Source organism: Pelodiscus sinensis, unplaced genomic scaffold (genome assembly GCF_049634645.1).
Source record: "Pelodiscus sinensis isolate JC-2024 unplaced genomic scaffold, ASM4963464v1 ctg39, whole genome shotgun sequence".
NCBI classification, from domain to species: Eukaryota; Metazoa; Chordata; order Testudines; family Trionychidae; genus Pelodiscus; species Pelodiscus sinensis.
This window is the reverse complement of record NW_027466048.1, coordinates 345,347-362,862: the sequence shown is the minus strand read 5'-3', so window position 1 is coordinate 362,862 and position 17,516 is coordinate 345,347. Positions and strand designations below refer to the sequence as shown.

General features: G+C 60.5%; 1 protein-coding gene across 1 annotated transcript in view; it reads left to right on the top strand.

Moving 5' to 3' along the window:
* The window catches only part of LOC102462598 (alpha-2-macroglobulin-like protein 1), a 91,965-nt gene extending 76,235 nt beyond the window's left edge, over positions 1–15,730 (top strand). The window contains exons 21-35 of the mRNA XM_075918666.1: positions 1,267–1,388; positions 1,527–1,578; positions 1,998–2,072; positions 2,407–2,583; positions 3,006–3,087; positions 3,641–3,797; positions 7,234–7,308; positions 7,694–7,853; positions 8,535–9,034; positions 9,147–9,271; positions 10,479–10,569; positions 10,983–11,051; positions 11,352–11,454; positions 12,429–12,470; positions 12,761–15,730. Coding sequence (XP_075774781.1) covers positions 1,267–1,388; positions 1,527–1,578; positions 1,998–2,072; positions 2,407–2,583; positions 3,006–3,087; positions 3,641–3,797; positions 7,234–7,308; positions 7,694–7,853; positions 8,535–9,034; positions 9,147–9,271; positions 10,479–10,569; positions 10,983–11,051; positions 11,352–11,454; positions 12,429–12,470; positions 12,761–12,795 — 1,865 coding nt within the window. The 3' untranslated portion in view covers positions 12,796–15,730. The remainder of the gene's footprint in view (positions 1–1,266; positions 1,389–1,526; positions 1,579–1,997; positions 2,073–2,406; positions 2,584–3,005; positions 3,088–3,640; positions 3,798–7,233; positions 7,309–7,693; positions 7,854–8,534; positions 9,035–9,146; positions 9,272–10,478; positions 10,570–10,982; positions 11,052–11,351; positions 11,455–12,428; positions 12,471–12,760) is intronic.
* The last annotated feature ends 1,786 nt before the right edge of the window (positions 15,731–17,516 follow it).

The window sequence follows — 17,516 nt, the reverse complement described above, 5'->3', positions numbered from 1 at the left end:
CACGGTCCCAGGGCTCCCTCTCGCCCCAGCCCCCCGTACAAATAAGGGGAGCACGATGGTACTCACAAGTGGACGCCTCCCCGGCCTCAGACGACACAGGCGAGCGGCTCTGTGGGGTGCCTCGGGGGTCCCGGGTCCTGGGCAGGCTGCCGGCAGGTTCCTGGCTCTCTGAGCCCTCCTCCTCCTCCTCCGTCTCCTGGAGCGGTCCCTCTGCCCCGGGGTCTATCACGTCCTGGGGGGCAGGGATGGCATGAGCCCCCAGGAGGCGGTCCAGGGCGTGGAAGTGGGGGCAGGCCTCCGGGTCGGCCCCTGGCAGGCAAGCCCGGGAGTAGGACTGCCGCAGGTCGTTGACCTTGCAGTGCACCTGCTCCCGGCTGCGCTGGTGGCCCCTGGCTGCCAGGCTGGCAGCCATGCGTCTGTAGACGGCCGCGTTCCTGTGGCTAGTGCGGAGATCGTGGACATTGGAGGCTTCCCCCCAAACCTCGATGAGGTCCACGATCTCCGCACTTGACCAAGCGGGCGCCCGCCTCTTGCGTCCCCGGGCAGGCTCCTGGGAGCCGCCAGGCTGGTCCTGGGGAGCAGTGGAGGGCTTGGTGTCCTCGGGTGGCTGGCTCATGTTGTGGCAGGTGCAGGGTCTGCTGGCTGCGTGCTGGCAGCCTTGCAACTGGCACAAACTTTGTAGCCAGCCCGTGGCCATTTAAGGGCTCCGGGGCCGGGAGGGGGGCAATAGAATTTGCCTGGTGTTGGCCAGAGAGGCCACCAGGGAAAGCTGGGAAGGGCTAGCCTCCCACTAGTTCGAATTAAGGGTCTACACAGCCCTTAATTCGAACTAGCTAGTTCGAACTAGGCTTAATCCTCATAAAATGAGGTTTACCTAGTTCGAACTAAGCGCTCCGTTAGTTCGAACTAACTTTGTAGTGTAGATATACCCTTAGAGGCTTTGTGCTGCGAGTGAGAGGGAGGGATGGGAAAGGGTCACTCAGGGCTTGGTACTGGGGGGAGGGGAACAGGGGAAGAGCTGTGGGCTAGGGGGAGTAGACACCTCCGAAGAGAAACCCCTTCCAGCCTATGCGCCATTTCCCAGTCACCACCTCCCTCCATCCTTCCCTTCTCATGTGCCCGCTCTTTTCTCCCCCTTTCTCTCTCTCACCATTTTCTCTTTATTCTGCTTTTCTCACCCTTCTCCTCCACCCTCCCCCTTCCAGGCCCCTCCCTTCTCGGACCAGGGCCCTCTCTCATAACGGGTGTCTCCACCTTGCTCCGCAGGGGAGGTGAACTTCACCGTCAGCACGGAGGCCCTGCGCACCGAGGAGCTGTGCGGCACGGAGCTGACCGTGGTGCCGGCCCAGGAGCTAGTGGACACCGTGATCAAGCCCCTGCGGGTCCTGGTCAGTGTCTGCTGGGGCCGGGCTCAGCGGAGGGAGGTGGGGTGGCCAATCGGCTGAGAGTGCACTTGTGATTGACCTTTGTCAGGCTGTGACGTGCAGGGTCCTGTCTCCTGACTCTCTGATGCTCCTTCCCAACAGCCGGGGGGGATCGTGGAGGAGAAGTCGCACAGCTCCCTGCTCTGCCAGGAAGGTAGGAGCCCAGCGCCTGTCTGGGGCCCGTAACACAGGAGATGCCTGAGCAGTTATGGAACCAGCTGCCATGGGCCAATGGCCCGAGCTCCTCCTCCCGAGTCTCACTGGGCCCGTCGCACCAGCTCCTCCTCCCGTCAGCCTGGCCCACGTGTCCTAAGCTCCCTGCAGAGCTCAACACAAGGGCCCTGTGGGGCCGGGAGAGGGACCGACCCCACAGGCTGGGCCCTGCCCTGAGAACCCCGCCCCTCCCCCAAGGCCCTGGCGGGCCGCGGAGTGGGGAGTTTGGGACTGAGCGAGGGGCAGTGACCGGGCGAGACCCCCCCGAGTGGTGCGGAATGGGGGGATCTGATTGGCTGGAGGCCGGGGCAGGCTCCCATCAGGCCTTTCCGGTTGTGTCTTTGCCTTTGTGTCTCGCAGCGTCCGAAGAAATCTCCTTGCAGCTGCCTGCGAACGTCCTGGCGGGGTCCAAGCGGGCCCACGTGACTGTCCTGGGTAAGGAATTCCCCTGCCCCACCCCTGCCAGGGCGCGGTGCCTGCCCAGCCAGCCCGGCTGTGCCCAGCGCTCCGGTCAGAGAGCCAGGGCATCACGGACGGGAAAGCCCCAGGAGGTGGAGTGGGGGCCTTGGGCTGGGGCAGGACCGGTCCTGCAGTCTGTGCTCCAGGGCCTCGCCCAGCGAGGGGCCGCAGACTCTCACAGTGGTGCCAGGAAGCTGTGCCAGGGCATTGGCCTCTTGGCCATTCAGGCTGAATTGAACTAGGGGCTCGGAGGCCGGGCAGCTGTTGTTCAGCCTGGTCATTCTCTGCTTCCCGATTCCCTTGGTGACAGGAGACATAATGGGCGCGGCTCTGCAGAACATAGAGCACCTGCAGCCCACGTTCTTTGACGATGGAGAACAGAACATGGTCCGGTTCGCTCTCAACATCTACACCCTGCAGTACCTGGAGAAGAGCGGGCAGCTGAGCCCGGAGATCAGAGACAAGGCCCAGGGATTCCTGCAGAGCGGTGAGTGTCCTCCCCTCCCCCACCCCCAGGGCTCTGGGCCCGGGTTCCAGTCCAGCCCCAGCTCTGGGCACTGGCTGGCCCTGGGGTCAGGGAATGGGATCCTGGGCCTTTCTCTCTGGACAGCAGTTCCCACCCAGGTGCATGGGGAGTGTTTGGCTCAGGGGCTTGGGAAAGGGAGAAAAGCCTTTTCCCCTCTAGGAACACCGCGGTGTCCAGCCCCAGGCCAGGGAACTGCGGGGTCAGGGCATTATTCAGCCTCAGCTCTGTCAGTGCATTCAGACCGCCCCTTGGAGTCTCTGATTCTCAGTGTGGTGGTGGGAGGGGGGCTAGCGTGGTGGTGGGGGGGGGGGGGGGGCTGGGGTGGATTCTAACCCCTGCAGATGAGCAGATCCAGGACTCAGTGCATCTCTCCTGCCCTGCAGGGTACCAGCGCCAGCTTCGCTATAAGCGCAAGGACGGCTCCTACAGCAAACATGGGAAGAGCGACCCCACAGGCAACACCTGGTGAGGGGCTGCACGGGGGAGTCAGGGCTCCAGGTGGGGACAGGACATACATGGGCTGCAGCCTGGCCCCCAGCCCCACTGTTATTCCAGTCCTGCTCCCCACACAGCTCTGCCCCACGGCCCTCTCTCTGATCTCCCAGTCCTAGCCCGGGCTCCCCTGACAGCTCTGCTCATCCCCCTCCATGTGCTAGATCCCCCCAACCCTGGCCCTAAACATGCCTCCTTCTTGGCCCGCAGCCTCTCCAGCAGAGGGTCCCTCAGGCCCAGGGGCCGAATGCAGCCCCTGGCTTGCTTGGATCTGGCCCCCGAGGCTCAGCATTGGGGAGTCTGTGCTGGCACCCCAGCCCCCAACCCACCGGGCAGGAGCACACAATGTCTAGATCCTGCCCCCCACCCCCGGCTCTGGTGTAGGAGGGGAATGAGGGGAGGGTCTTTCTCCTTCTCTCTTTGCTTCTCACTTGTCCATGGCCCCCGACCGATTTTTCTGTGGGTCAATGACCCCCACATCAAAATGGTTCCCTACCCCTGCTGTAACGGTTCTCTCCCCGCCCAGGCTGACGGCCTTCGTCCTCAAGTCCTTTGGCCAGGCCAGACCCTACATCTCCATCGACGAGAAGCATGTAAACCGCAGCCTGCGGTGGCTGCAGCGTCACCAGCTGGAGAGCGGCTGCTTCCGCCGTGTGGGGGAGCCGTTGAGGAACATCATGCAGGTGGGATGCCAGGGGGATGGGCTGATGGGGTGGGAGAGGAGGGAGAAGCTGGGCAAGTCCCTGGGCCCCCCTATGGCAGCTGGTTTTTGTAATCCGGTTTCGCTTGGGGGTTTCCCTGGGTTTTAGTGGCGGCTGAATGGCCCGGAGAGCCGGGTGTAACGGACAGAGCCGGGTCTGGGCACAGCTGAGGGCGTCCACTTAGGGAAAATTGCTCCTTACAGCCCCTGAGTGGAGGTCCTTCCCAAATAGGCCACAAACCAGTCACACAGAGCCCTTCAGCTGCCAATCTGGCCAGCAAGAAACCTCACGAGCAAAACCCCTCTGATACCCAGCTCTCCCTGTGCCCCAATCAGCCCCGGGCCTGCACACAGGTGAGGGGTCTAGAACCCAATTTCACCTCCCCCGAACGGGTTCTTCTGGTCCCAAGAAACCAGCCACAGATCCCAATCGATTTACATTCTGGATCTTACCCACAAGATCACTTTGGCTATTATCTTTGAAAAGTCGTGGAGATCGGAAGAAATCTGACTGGAAAAAGGCAAATGTAGTGCCCATCTTCAAAAAAGGGAAGAAGGATGATCCAGGGAACTATTGGCCGGTCAGTCTTACCTCGGTTCCTGGAAAAATCATGGAAGGGATCCTTAAGGAATCCATATTGAGTCACTTGGATGAGAGGAAAGTGATTAGGAATAGTCACCATGGATTCACAAAGGGCAAGTCGTGCCTGACCAATCTGATTAGCTTCTATGATGAGGTAACTGGCTCGGTGGACATGGGGAAGTCAATGGATGTGATATACCTTGACTTTAGCAAGGCTTTTGATACAGTCTCCCACAATATTCTTGCCAGCAAGTTAAGGGATTGTGGATTGGATAAATGGACGGTAAGATGGATAGAAAGCTGGCTAGAAGGCCGGGCCCAGCGGGTAGTGATCAATGGCTCGATGTCAGGATGGCAGTCGGTTTCTAGCGGAGTGCCCCAAGGTTCGGTTCTAGGACCGGTTTTGTTCAATATCTTTATTAATGATCTGGATGAGGGGATGGATTGCACCCTCAGCAAGTTTGCGGATGACACTAAACTGGGGGGAGAGGTAGATACGCTTGAGGGCAGAGATAGGGTCCAGAATGACTTAGACAAATTGGAGGATTGGGCCACAAGAAATCTGATGACGTTCAACAAGGACAAGTGTAGAGTCCTGCACTTGGGACGGAAGAATCCCAGGCATGGTTACAGGCTGGGGACCAACCAGGTAAGTAGTAGTTCTGCAGAAAAGGACCTGGGGGTTACAGTGGAGGAGAAGCTGGATATGAGTCAACAGGGTGCCCTTGTAGCCAAGAAGGCTAATGGCATATTAGGTTGCATTAAAAGGAGCATTGCCAGCAGATCCAGAGATGTCATTATTCCCCTTTATTCGGCTTTGGTGAGGCCGCATCTGGAGTATTGTGTCCAGTTCTGGGCCCCCCACTACAAAAAGGATGTGGACGCAAAAAGGGGGCTGGAGCATATGACTTATGAGGAGAGGCTGAGGGACTTGGGTCTGTTTAGTCTGCAGAAACGAAGAGTGAGGGGGGATCTGATAGCAGCCTTCAACTTCCTGAAGGGAGGTTCCAAAGAGGATGGAGAGAGGCTGTTCTCAGTAGTGACAGATGGCAAAACAAGGAGCAATGGGCTCAAGTTGCGTGGGGAGAGGTCCAGGTTGGATATTAGGAAAAACTATTTCACTAGGAGGGTGGTGAAGCACTGGGATGGGTTACCTAGGGCAGTAGTGGAGTCTCCATCCCTAGAGGTGTTTAAGTCTCGGCTTGACAAAGCCCTGGCCGGGTTGATTTAGTTGGGATTGGTCCTGCCTAGAGCAGGGGGCTGGACTTGATGACCTTCTGAGGTCTCTTCCAGTTCTATGATTCTATGATTCTATGATCATGCTGAGCCAATCCTTTAGAATCTAAAAGCTAAAGGTTTGTTACTAAAAGAAAGAAAAGCATGAAAATAAGGTTGTTAAAGGAGAATACATTACATGCATCGAATCTCCCAGTTCTCGATACAGGCTCTTAGCAGAGATGTTACAAACTGCTCTCTTAAAAGTCTCTGGTTACATCCCATGTCAGGATGGGTCCATGGTTCTTTCTGGCTTGTTGTTCCCCGCAAGGCTGCATCTGGGATCAGGAGCTGAACTCAAGAGCAGACAGAGGGTGCCACATGGCACTTATATACCTCTCCTGGCACCTTCCTGGCCAGAGCAGGTCACTGCAGGTCACATGGTCCATCGACTTATCCTTGTGTCCCAAGGCAGCAACCATTATTGTGGCTGGTCTGCAGATACCCAGACATTCCTCAAGTGTGTCTCTGGCACTTGGAGATCTATTGTCTCTGGAGCCTTGCTAATTAGCATAGCCACTGGCTGACCATTCTTTGCCCATTGCTCTGCTCAGACAGAGAACCTTCCAGCATCACCACAGAGTCCATAATTATAACTCTGCAGACAGACATTACACAAGTACGAGAATAGCACAGACACAGTCAGTAGAACAGAAGCTTTCATGTGACACCTCACGTGGCCCCTTCTGTACAGACTTTTCTGACAACCGCCCCCCCCCCCCCCCACGGGTGCAACAGTGATCTTCAGAACCCAATAACGTCACACCGGGTCAGAGGGTTTTTGCAGGAGAGAGCAGCCCTGCTCCATCCACCTGAGCAGCCCAGGCTCCCCACTGGCCCGAGCAGACCCCACACCCATTGCATGGCATGGAGAGCCTGGTGGGCCCAGCCCAGCCCTTAAGTCACGTGACTCCCATGTCAGAAGGGCAGTCCTGGTGCATCATGGGAGATGTAGTCCGAAGGACCCAAGTCCCTGGGCATGGGCGCACAGGGCAGGTGCACTGAATGTGGATCTGGCTTGTGGTGAAAGGTTTCCACTCAGTCTCCGATCCCAGAGGCTGCGGTTTGGGCCCCGCTGGTCCCCAGCCGTTTCCAGGGGCCGGGTCTCTCTGGGAGGGCTGGGGCCGCCCCCGGCCGGTTGGGAGCTAGGAGGAGACAAATCTCAGGCACAGTCTGGATTCCCGCGCGGGGGACGATTTAACGAGCCGGAGCTCGCCCGGGGGGAGCGAATCCCTCAGCCGCTGCAGGACCGGCCCCGCGTCTCCACAGGCGTCTGGGGAACGTCCCTGCAAACCCGCTGCCCGGCCCTGGCGCAGGGGCTGAGGGAGGATTTCACACGGGGCCAGTGCAGCCGTGGCCATGGAGCCATTGCCGCCTCGCGCGAACTAGCCCGTGGGACTCACTGCCACAGCCTGGCCTCCCGGGCTGCTACGACCCACGTGGGCCTGACAGGCCCCAGCAGGAGGAGGGGCCCATGCAAGCCCCCCACAGCGCTGGAGCCAGATCTGCTGGCCCTACAGGCCTGGCCTGAGGCGGCTCCCAGTGTCTCCATCTCCCGCAGGGCAACATCATGGATGAAATCTCTCTCTCGGCTTACGTCACTGCAGCGCTCCTGGAGCTGGGGCAGCCGCTCACGGTGAGGCCAAGCCCTGCCTTCCTGCCGGGGCAGGGACCAGGGCACTGGGGGGCTGAGGGTGAGGATACGGGGGTGTCAGGGCGATGTTCGGGGCACTGGAGATGGGAGGAGGTGTTGGGGGAGGGGGTGCTGGCAGTCTGTTGAGTTGGTACCAAGGCCTGGGGCAGGGTGATGTGGGGTGTTGGGCTGGGGTAGGGCAGGGAGATTTGGCAGGTGGGGAGTGGCTGAGCTAGTTTGGTGTCTAGAGCTCAGTGGGGGAACCTGGGTGAGGCTTGTGGGGGTGCTGGGTGTAGGTGACGGGGGCAGGGACGGGCTGGGACAGGTGAAAGCTGGCTGCCAGGTGCAGCGCTGTGAGGGAGTCTGTTGGGTGTCTCCCCTGTCCCAGGACCCCACGGTGACCAGGGCCCTCCAGTGCCTCCAGGAGTCCTCGCGCACCAGTGACCTCTACACGCGGGCGCTGCTGGCCTACGCCTTCGGGCTGGCGGGGCGCACGGAGCTGCGGGACGCCCTTCTGGAGAGCCTGGCCCAGCACAGCGTCAGCGCCGGTACCGCAGCGCCTCGCTCCAGTGCCCTCCCCCCAGCGACCTCCAGACACAGGGCAGGGGGGCGCCCCACGGCCCTGCCCACCCACTGCCCCCTGCCCTGGTGATGGCTCTTCCCTCGGCCCTTCAGCTGGGCCCTGCTCCCCTCCTGCCCCCTTCCCGAGGACCCCGCACTCCGGCGCCCAGTGTCCCCCTCTACCAGAGGTGATCCCGAGCACAAGCAGGCTGGGCAATTGCATCCCATGGGGTCTCCACTTCGATCTTCCCCCACCAGCCGCTCATCTAATGCATGTGGCCTGTTCCCTGGGGGTGGGGCTGGGATGGATTTTGGGTTGTGGATAGAATACAGCGAATATTTCTAATGGGCTGGGTGGGAGGGATATACCTGCTTAGGGCAGTCGGTGAAGCACAGGGCTGGGCTTTAATCTCAGGGAACAGCAGCTCCAGGGTTTTGAGCCGGGGACCCTAACAATGACCAGCCCAGTGGCCTCCTGTTCTCCCTGTATAGCCCTCCAGTGCCCTGGGAACCAGCTGCTGTGTCCTGCCCCAGAGGTGGCTGCGTTCGGTGGGGGGCAGGAATCCCTCTGGCCGGGGAGGCCCCCGGGTCCCTTTGCCAGGCAAACAGGTGACCCGCTGTGTTGTAACTGCAGCCGTGGGCTGCCCTTCCCTCGGCCCCTCTCCTAGGGGGACAGCTCCACTGGCGGAGGCAGGTGAAGGGCCTGCCCAGCCCCGAGTCCCACTGGAACCATATGGTGGAGGTGGAGCTGACGGCTTACGTGCTGCTGGCCCATCTCTCCCTGCCCAACGTGTCTGCTGCCGACTTGGCGACCGCCTCCCAGATCGCCCGCTGGCTCAGCAAGCAGGAGAATCTCTACAAGGTCTCTGTCAGCATCACAGGAAATCCCGATCCTGCTGCAGAGAGTTGGAGGTGGGGTCCTGTTGGCCACTCGGTGACTCTCCTGCCCCAGGACACGGTGGTGGCCCTGCAGGCCCTGGCCAGATACGCAGCCCTGACGTACAGCGCGAGCGGGACGGTGTCGGTGACCGTGAGCTCCCCGGCCGGGGCCCGGCAGCAATTCCACGTGGAGAACGCCAACCGGCTGGAGCTGCAGCGAGCGGCCCTGCAGGAGATCCCCGGGCAGTACACGGTGCAGGCCAGCGGCAGCGGCTGTGTCTTCGTGCAGGTGAGGGCAGGAGCCCCTGGGGCCCGGCGGTGAGTGGCTGTGCCCTGGGACTGCCCCACGGCTGGGCCCCACGGTGCCAGGCTCCGCCCCAACCCTCTCACTTTTCTCCCAGCTGATTCTGCGCTACAACGTGCCGCCCCCCAAGAGCTCCGCCACTTTTGAGCTGCGGGTGGAGACAGAGCCGAAGGAGTGCAGCGAGGGCGCCGCATCCCGCTTCAGCCTGGCCCTGCACGCCCGGTACCAGCCCGGCCCCCCACCCGCTGGGTCCGACTCCGGGGCAGGGACAGGCCCAGGCAGCGGGGAAGGGGCTGGGCAGAGCTGTCTGTCACACTCACAGGGCACCCAGCGGTCCCAGGGGTAACCCCCTTCTGTGGGGATCCGCTCTCCCGCGGGGGCTGAGCCCCTCCACCGTCCCCCCACCTCTCTGAGCTCCAGCCAGCCTGGCTCTGCCATGGGCCCCTCAGGGGGTCCCCTCGCTCCGGGCCCCGGGGCCTGCACTCCCAGGGGGACGGCGCAGCCCTGTTCTCTAGTCCGCAGCGACTCAGCCAGCGTGAAACAGGAGGTTTATTGAGCATTGAACCCAGCACAGGAACTCTCAGGCCTGTGGGCCTGGCCCCCTCCGCCAGCACGTCTGAGTCTGCCCTGCAGCCTGGGGGCCTCTGCCTGAGCCCTCTGCCCCGTCCAGCAGCCCCCGTATTCCAGCCAAGCCGCCGAGATCCCTCCCCAGCAGCTCACCCCCCCCCCCCCCCCGCCTGCCTTCTGTCCCGGTAACCAGGGTCACCTGGGCCCCTCTCTGCTCCCCTCGCCCCTCCTCCTTCCTCCGCTCCCCTGACTGGAACCAGCCGGGCAGGTCACTGGGTCCTCTCTCTGCCGCCCATTGGCCTCCCGCTGGCTGGAACCATCCGTGTCATCCGAGCTGAGTCCGCAGGCCCCCAATTACTGGGGTCTGCACCCTCCAGCCACTGGCCTGGTCCTGAATCCCCTTTCACCTCGTAACACCAATAACCCAGGGACACCCCTTCAGCGTGGAAACACTTTGAACCCCAAAACCCCCCTCCACACACCGTCCTACTGCAGGGTTAGGGGGCTGGAAGTGCTGGGGGAGCCATTCACCCCCAGGGCTCGGAGCCCCTTGAAATCTTAGAATCAGAGAGTTGGAAGAGGGTCGTTGAGTCCAGCCTCCTGCCCAAAGCAGGACCAATGCGCCAGGCAGTGACGGGCAGGTCCTGGGGCTGATCTGGAGCAGTCGGCTCCCAAGCAGCTCCTGGGGCCACTGCCCCTTGCTCAGGCTGGCTGGGACACGGGGGGTTCACAGTCCAGGGCAGGCAGAGGGCCTGAGACGCCTGCAGGGCTGAGAAGATGTGAGGCCTCCCCTGCCCCTCCACCCCCCCCTGGGGTCTGTACCCAGGGCTGCCCCGGCCTCAGCCCCTGGCTCCTCTTGCAGGTACAGCGGGGAGCGCTCAGCCACCAACATGGCCATCATCGAGGCCAAGCTGCCGTCCGGCTACGTCCCCGCCAAGAGCTCCCTGGGGCAGGTGAGACCAGACAGTGCCAGTCACACAGTCCGAATCCAGGGGCTGGTCCGTGGGGAGAGCCCAGCCCCCCAGGAGAACACAGATTGCAGCTCTGACCCCCACAGAGCTACCCCTACAGCGCCCTGCCCCCCGCAGCACAGCGCCCCCTAACACAGCCGTGAGGTGCTGCACAGCCCTGGGTCTCCCATCCCGTCACTGAGCAGCTCCTGCCCGTGACTAGCTCCCCTGCAACAAAGCGCCCCTATCTAGACCCTCCCCCTCCCAGAGCAGCCCCCTAGTGAACTGGGGGGTGACAGCCAGGCCCCTGGGCCATGGAGGGTGTTTAGGGCCCCATGTCCCACCCCCAGCCGGGCAGTGACTCCGGTCCCAGCCCCTCCGTGCGAGGCTCAGCCGTTCCCTCCCCCTGCTCCTAGCTGGAGAAGCAGCCCTTGGTGAAGAGGCTGGAGGTGCAGAAGGACCAGGTGACCATCTACCTGGACCAGGTGAGTGCTCAGGGCTCTGGTGCCAGTGGGGAGGGTGTGTCCTGCGCGGGCTCCATCCCTGTTACCACTGCTCTGGTTGGCTGCACCACACTCAGGTGAAATCTCCCCCGTCCCAAGGGCCCCATTTCCATGAAGGATGGGGAGTTGGGACCAGCCTCGGCCAAACACCAGGGAGGGCGTGAAGGGGGCTGTGGGGAGCTCAGGGGTGGGGGAGCTGGGCCAGGCCGCTCGCTGGGAGGGGGCTGGAGCTGTCAGTGCAGACGCTCAGCCCGGGCGTTCGCTCTGTCGCTCTCTCGGCAGCTGACGAAGGAGGCGGCGAGTTTCACCTTCTCCCTGGAGCAGGATTTCCCTGTGAAGAATCTCAGAGTGGCCCCTGTGAGGCTGTACGATTACTACGAGCCGGGTGAGTCCCGCCTCGGGCCCTGCTCCTGTGGGCACGCTGGCACAGTCAGTGTCCTGCATGGGCCCCACCTCCGTTACCGCTGCTCTGGTGGGCTGTGCCACACTCAGTGGGGATGGGGGGGGAAGTCACTGAACTTGCCCCCGTCCTAAGGGCCCCAGTTGATTCAGGTCGGAGCCTTCCCAGGTTCACTCTGTGGGGCTGGCTCATGACAGGGTTTCGGGAGCCCAGTGTTTGTCTGGCCAGTGGGGACACTGCAGCTAGTGTAACTGGGGCCGTCCTAGCAGGAGCAGGAGGAATCCTGCCCCTCCAGGGCCTGTGAGGGAGTGAGAGGAGGACCTGGCAGTGCAGGGGCTACACAAGGCCTTTTTGTCCAATTAGCCCTGCCCCGTTTTACCTGCAGCCAATGCCAGGCCTGGAGGGAGAATAAAAGGAGGGAACCTGGCTCAGTTCAGGGCTGACCAGCAAAGGGGCAGGAGCTGGTTCTGTTGGCCACAGGATCTGAGCCAGGGCTGTTGGCTGAAGGAGGACACAAGTCTCTCTTCTCCGCCTGCCTAGGTGCAAAGGGGGAGAACCAGAAAGACACCACTCCCCCTCACAGGAGGGGGAAATTGGATTCTTGGGGCCACGCCCCACAGCAAAGGAGAAGACTTTTCTAAGTGGCTGAAAGTCCTGCACCCCGGGCCCCCAGCTACCACCAGGATCTCATGACCCAGCTACAGGGCCCCACGCAGTTGTTCTCCCTCCACCTCCTCAGATGCCCCCAGAACGCCTTGTGCTGGGCTGGGCCGGCAGGGTGGTGTCCCTGAGTGCATTGAGGGGCGACTCACAGAGCCCATCTGGCCAGGGGTTGGGGAGAGCGCTCAGCCCCACTCCGACAGCTGGGCGACCTCGCACTCCCTCTGGGGCTCAGACCCTGCCTGGGCGGGAGTGGGGGGAGGGGCTCTCTCCTCATCCCTCCCCCCCTTGCCTTGCAGGGGAGCACACAGAGGCTGAGTACAGCGCCCCCTGCGGCTCAGGTAGGTGTGACGCACCCACCCATCTCCAGTCCCTACACCTGTCTGGGGGGCAAGGCCGTGGGGGGGAGAGGTCTGTGTCGGGGGAGAAGGGAGCATGGGACCCACGAGGGGGAGGGATACCTTGGGGGAAGGGTCTATGTGGGGCACAAGGGACTCTGTCTGTGGTCTGGGGGTGACTGGGAGGGGGGAGTTTTTGGGGGTTGGGAGAGTTCTGGGGGCCATGTGGAGAGGTGTCCATCGGGCGGGGGAGGGGTTTGATCCTCTCTCAGGGGGTGTTTGTTTATTTAAAGCCCCTGATACCGAGATGTTGGGAAATTCCCGCTGAAGCCCCCACCCAGCAGCCCCCCGCGCCCGTCCTGAGAGCCGCCCTGGCAGCCGGACACCCCAGGATCTTCTCGGCTGCTGCTGTTCCCCCTTTGCACCTTCTTCAGCCAACGCCTCCCTGGTTGCTCTGGAAACATCCCCCTGCTCCCCCCTCCCACTCCCAGACCAGCTGCGGGGTCCCAGCTGTCCGTCACCCGTGGGAACCAGGGGCTGCTGTGGGGACCCCGGGGGTTTGCCATGTGTCCTGCTGAGACCCTAACACAAGATACAACCCCCGCCTGTGTGTGAGGCTGCTCTCTTGCTTTGTGCTGCTCGGCTGCTGCTCCTCGCACGGCTCCTCCGCAGCCTGAGAGCAGCCGCTCCTGGGCCTGCGGCTCTGCCCCCTTCCTGCCCTGCGCTCACTGGGGCGGGGTTTGGTTCAGAACTAATGTCAGGGCAGTTGGTTATTTCCCCCAGGCCCTACCCCAGTGGGAGATGCTCGCTGTGCTGCGCGGGAGGGTCGATTATGGACCGAGTGACGCTGCACCATCGTCGGCCCTTCTCTCCCGCCACCCGCCGTAGCTCGACCGGCTCGCCTGGGCTGAACCCGCAGAGCCTGGAAGCCCTGGCCTGAGAGAGGGAGGAGCAGCCTGTCCCACCCGCTGCTCCTGCCTGTTTGTGTTTTGGTGCCACCTGTGTAACGCCAGGGACCTGGGACCGTGCTGGGGCAGCGCCCCCGTGTGAACGGTCCCTCCCCAGCCAGACGGGGCCAGAGCCTGACAGACGCACTGTGGCCGCGCAGCCAGGCCTGCAGGGCCCCAGGGCAGCCCAGGCCTGTCGTTCCTGAGACCCTACACTGAGATCAGGTAGCAAGAAAAACCCACAGACCGTTCGACGCCGCCCCACCCCCGTCCTAGAGAAGCAAAACCCTTTTTAAAGCAGGAAGCTCATGGTGCAGTACGGTGCGGGGGGGTTATAGGCACCTGCTTCAATGGGCCAGGGACTGAAAGATTCATCAGTTAGGACACTGCCCCATAACCATTCAAGGTCATTTTCATCCCAGATCTCAATGACTCGGGAACACGTCGGACTCTCTGCTGAACAGGTCCAGACAGCAGGGGTCCCTACTTTAGAACCCAGCCAGCGTGGCATGGATTTCCATGGCAATGGCAAAAAACATTTCTCTTTCCCGAGCACAATCCCCTGCCAAACTTTCAGTGCTAGAGCTCTTCAAAAACTGCTCAGTAAAATGGACAGTCCAGAAAAAGCCAACTGTGCTGAGCTTGTGCACATTGTGCATGCACACCCATCGCACACCCGCCCCCTTCGCAGACCGAACGGGGGGGGAAGGCAGTCTTCACCCTTGAGTTCTGGTAGGGGGTTTGTTGATACATGATTTCATTGTTCTACCGCGTTACAATCTAATGTTATGACCCTGTTTAGTAACTGGGGCCACGCGCTGGAGTCTGTGACCCGACCTAGGAATCCTGTCGGATCTCCTCAGGCGCTGGGCGCTCAGGGACCGGCCCAAACCGGATTTTCCCGCCAAGCGGTCACGAGGGTTCCGCTCCCCTCAGACCCCCCCGGCGGCGTTACAAGGGCTGCGTTGCCTCAGCCTGGGGGCTGTCTGCCCTAGTGGCTGGAGTACGCGGGCCCCTCTGCTCTGCCACCTGCCAGCGAGGGGCAGCCCCAGCCACGCCTGCCGTGGAGGAAGGGGATTTTCCCATCCCTCACCCCCACACAACCTGCTTGTACCAGCCTGCGACTCCCCTTCACCCTTCAGTCCCGTCAGGACTTGTGGGGCTCCCCAGTGCTCTCCAGGGGCTCTAAATCAGTCTGAGGGTTAACGTCCTGGGCGCCTCCCCCAGCGCCACTGCCACGTCCTCAGGAGAGAAGGGGCCTGGCCCTTAGGGCTTTACTCACCGAGCCAAAGGGTTTGAATTACTGGGTCTGGGTTCAAGCCCCTGGTTGTTGCTGACACTGTCACGTGTTTGGTTTGATGCTTGTTTTATCTGCATCAGGTTCTCCTCCCCATTTCCCCCTTTGTAATCAATCCCTGAATAGCCTCTTACTTGGTTTGCAGCTGAACATCCCCTCCTCTCTCTTCATTGCACCTGCACCGGAGAGAGGGGAAGGTGGAGACAGGAGCTACTGCAGCTCTAAATCAATTCCTGGGTGATAGACCCTGATGGGGGTGGGGGGAGGACAAGCCTGTACTTGTGGGAAGGGTCCCGAGTGGCATTTTGGACTGTGTTTGCCTCTTACACCTTTGGGGTCACAGGCATTATCTGCAAATAGCCTTTCGTTAAGTCAATGGTCAATAGATACTTGCACCCTCCTCCTCAGGCATCCCAGGAGTTCTTCAGTGTGCGGCATTGGATCTGCTTTGCACCAGGATATCGCATTAACCTGACAGAAATTGATACAGAAATTCAAAGTGCCATTGGGTTTTGGTAAAAAGATAGATTCCTCCGTTCACTCTGTGACTCTTCAGTTACTCCCAACTTCAGCATTGCATTGAGTTCATGTCAGACGGCCATCCACATCTTCTGTGGGAGGGGGTGGTGAATGTCCCTCACTTTCTGCCCTTGACCTGTGTCAGTGTGGTGGGTTATAAATTTTATCCATCCCAGGTGAGTAGCTAAACATCCTGAAAGTTATCCCAGAGGTGCAGTATCTGGTTTCATGTGAAGGAGAGGGGGCGGAGGCCTTCCCCCACTTCTGCCAGTTTTGGGTCTCGGGGTTCGCCCATCAGGGGTACGTCTACACTACAGAGAAGATTCAAGCTGCCACTGTCGATCTTCCCTGGTTTGAATTAGCAGGTCTAGTGAAGACAGCTGATTCGAACTGAAAGGGGCTCTCTGGTTGATGCTGGCCGTCTGCTTCTGCGAGGAGTAAGGGAAGTGGAAGAAAGAGTCCCTTGGACACAAGGCATCACAAGCATTAAAAGGCATTAAAAGCAATATTTGAACGGAATAACAATCTACATCTACTCCTTAACCCAATTTAGCAGCTTAATTCTTAATTCAGTTTAACACACTCACACACACTCACCCTCTGGGGCTGGCCAGACCCCAGGGAATGTTGGGTAATTTGGTTGAGGTGGAAGTCCAATGTGCACATCACCCCAATATACCGAATCGATGGACTCCAACTCCTGGGGGGAAATGGTGTGGTACATATCCCCTCGGCAGGGGCCAGGCCGGTGGGATGCATCCACTGGCTGCACACAGTCCAGGTGGGGTGATATCCGTTAGTGACACCCCCTTCTTCTTACTGGTGTGTCCACGACCGATCCAGAAATATCCGGTTTTTGCACCACTTGTGTGACGTAGTGGGGGTACCTGGCTGGTTTCTATGCTGCTGGCTCTGGGGGAACCCCCACTGGCTGCCGTGGGTACCACGACCCAGCAAAACAGGATGAGTCACTATGCAAACCAGTGGCCAGACACCCCCCATGGAGAGGAACAAAGGAAGGTGGAATGCTGCCTTGGCTGGGGGGCAGGGCTGGAAGTTAGTGAGTTGGTTGCTGGCTGTCTGTGAGGATGGATGAGACAGCCTAGGGAGAGGAGCTGGAGTTTAGGGGCCCAGTCTCCCCCATCTCAAGGGGGCCTGAGGCATCCTAGCCCAGTTCCTGTAACCAGATTACATCTGTGCTGCGCTGTGCTGGAGGAGCAATAAACCACCCTCAATTCCACTGGCTGGTACAGTCTGTTTGTGCCATTTCGGGGTGCAGGAGACGGGGAACCCCAACGCGCCGTCACAACTTGCCTCACCACTAGTGAGAAACAATGGTCTGTCCTTGGTTAGACTCTTCTCTTGTTACTTTTCTTATCTGGCAATGCTGGAAACGCTGCCTCAGCCACATACACAGAGTTCTTTTATTTCCCACGGTCCTTCTTCTTAAAGTTGTAAACACGTCCATGATCCTCCAGGGGTTTTGTCCAGAACAAACAAGTCCATAATTCTCTGGGGCACTTGCCTGGACCTCAGCATGGCCTCTCTTCAGCTCACTTACTGTTGATTCACTCATGCACTCGTGCTAACCATTCACACTACCCATGATTCATGACACAGGTGACAGAGGAAGGCTGGGTCAGTGGTTAGAGAACTGAGCTGGGTTCAGCTCCCTGCTCTGGCCTGGTTCCTGGGACACTCGGGGTAAGTCACTGGGCTGGGATTCCCAACCCAACTCCCCTTAAGGTCAGTCAGTGTCAGGCACCTACATAGCTCTGTGAATCCCATAGTCGTGTCGTGCTTCGGTTCCCCCCACCTGTAGCACGGGGCTAATAGCCCTGCCCTGCCTCACAGGCAGGTGAGAGGATCAATACAGCGATGCCCAGGAGGTGATCACTATGGCAGTGGGGGCCAAGGCAGCACCCTGAGCCTGGTCCGCACCAGGAAGTGTTGCTGGGGCAGTGGAAACCCCCCAGTGTGGACACAGCTCTAGCCCTGTGTAAGTGATTCTCCTCCCCTGGCACCACTGATGATGTCGAGTGAAATAATCCCATTGGCACTGGACAAAGCAGCCGCAGCATTTGCCTGGCACCCACCACCTGACACGGACAGAGATGAAAACTGGCTGAGGAGTTGGGGGGGACAGTAGATCACTGCTCCTGCACCTGAAGCATCACAGCCCGTTAAACAGCTTCTCAGCCACTAAAACCATCGCCCCAGTGTCTGAACTTGGCTTTCCTGGGGCAGGCAGGAGGAGACCCGGCTGGGAAAAAAACGGCCTTTCTT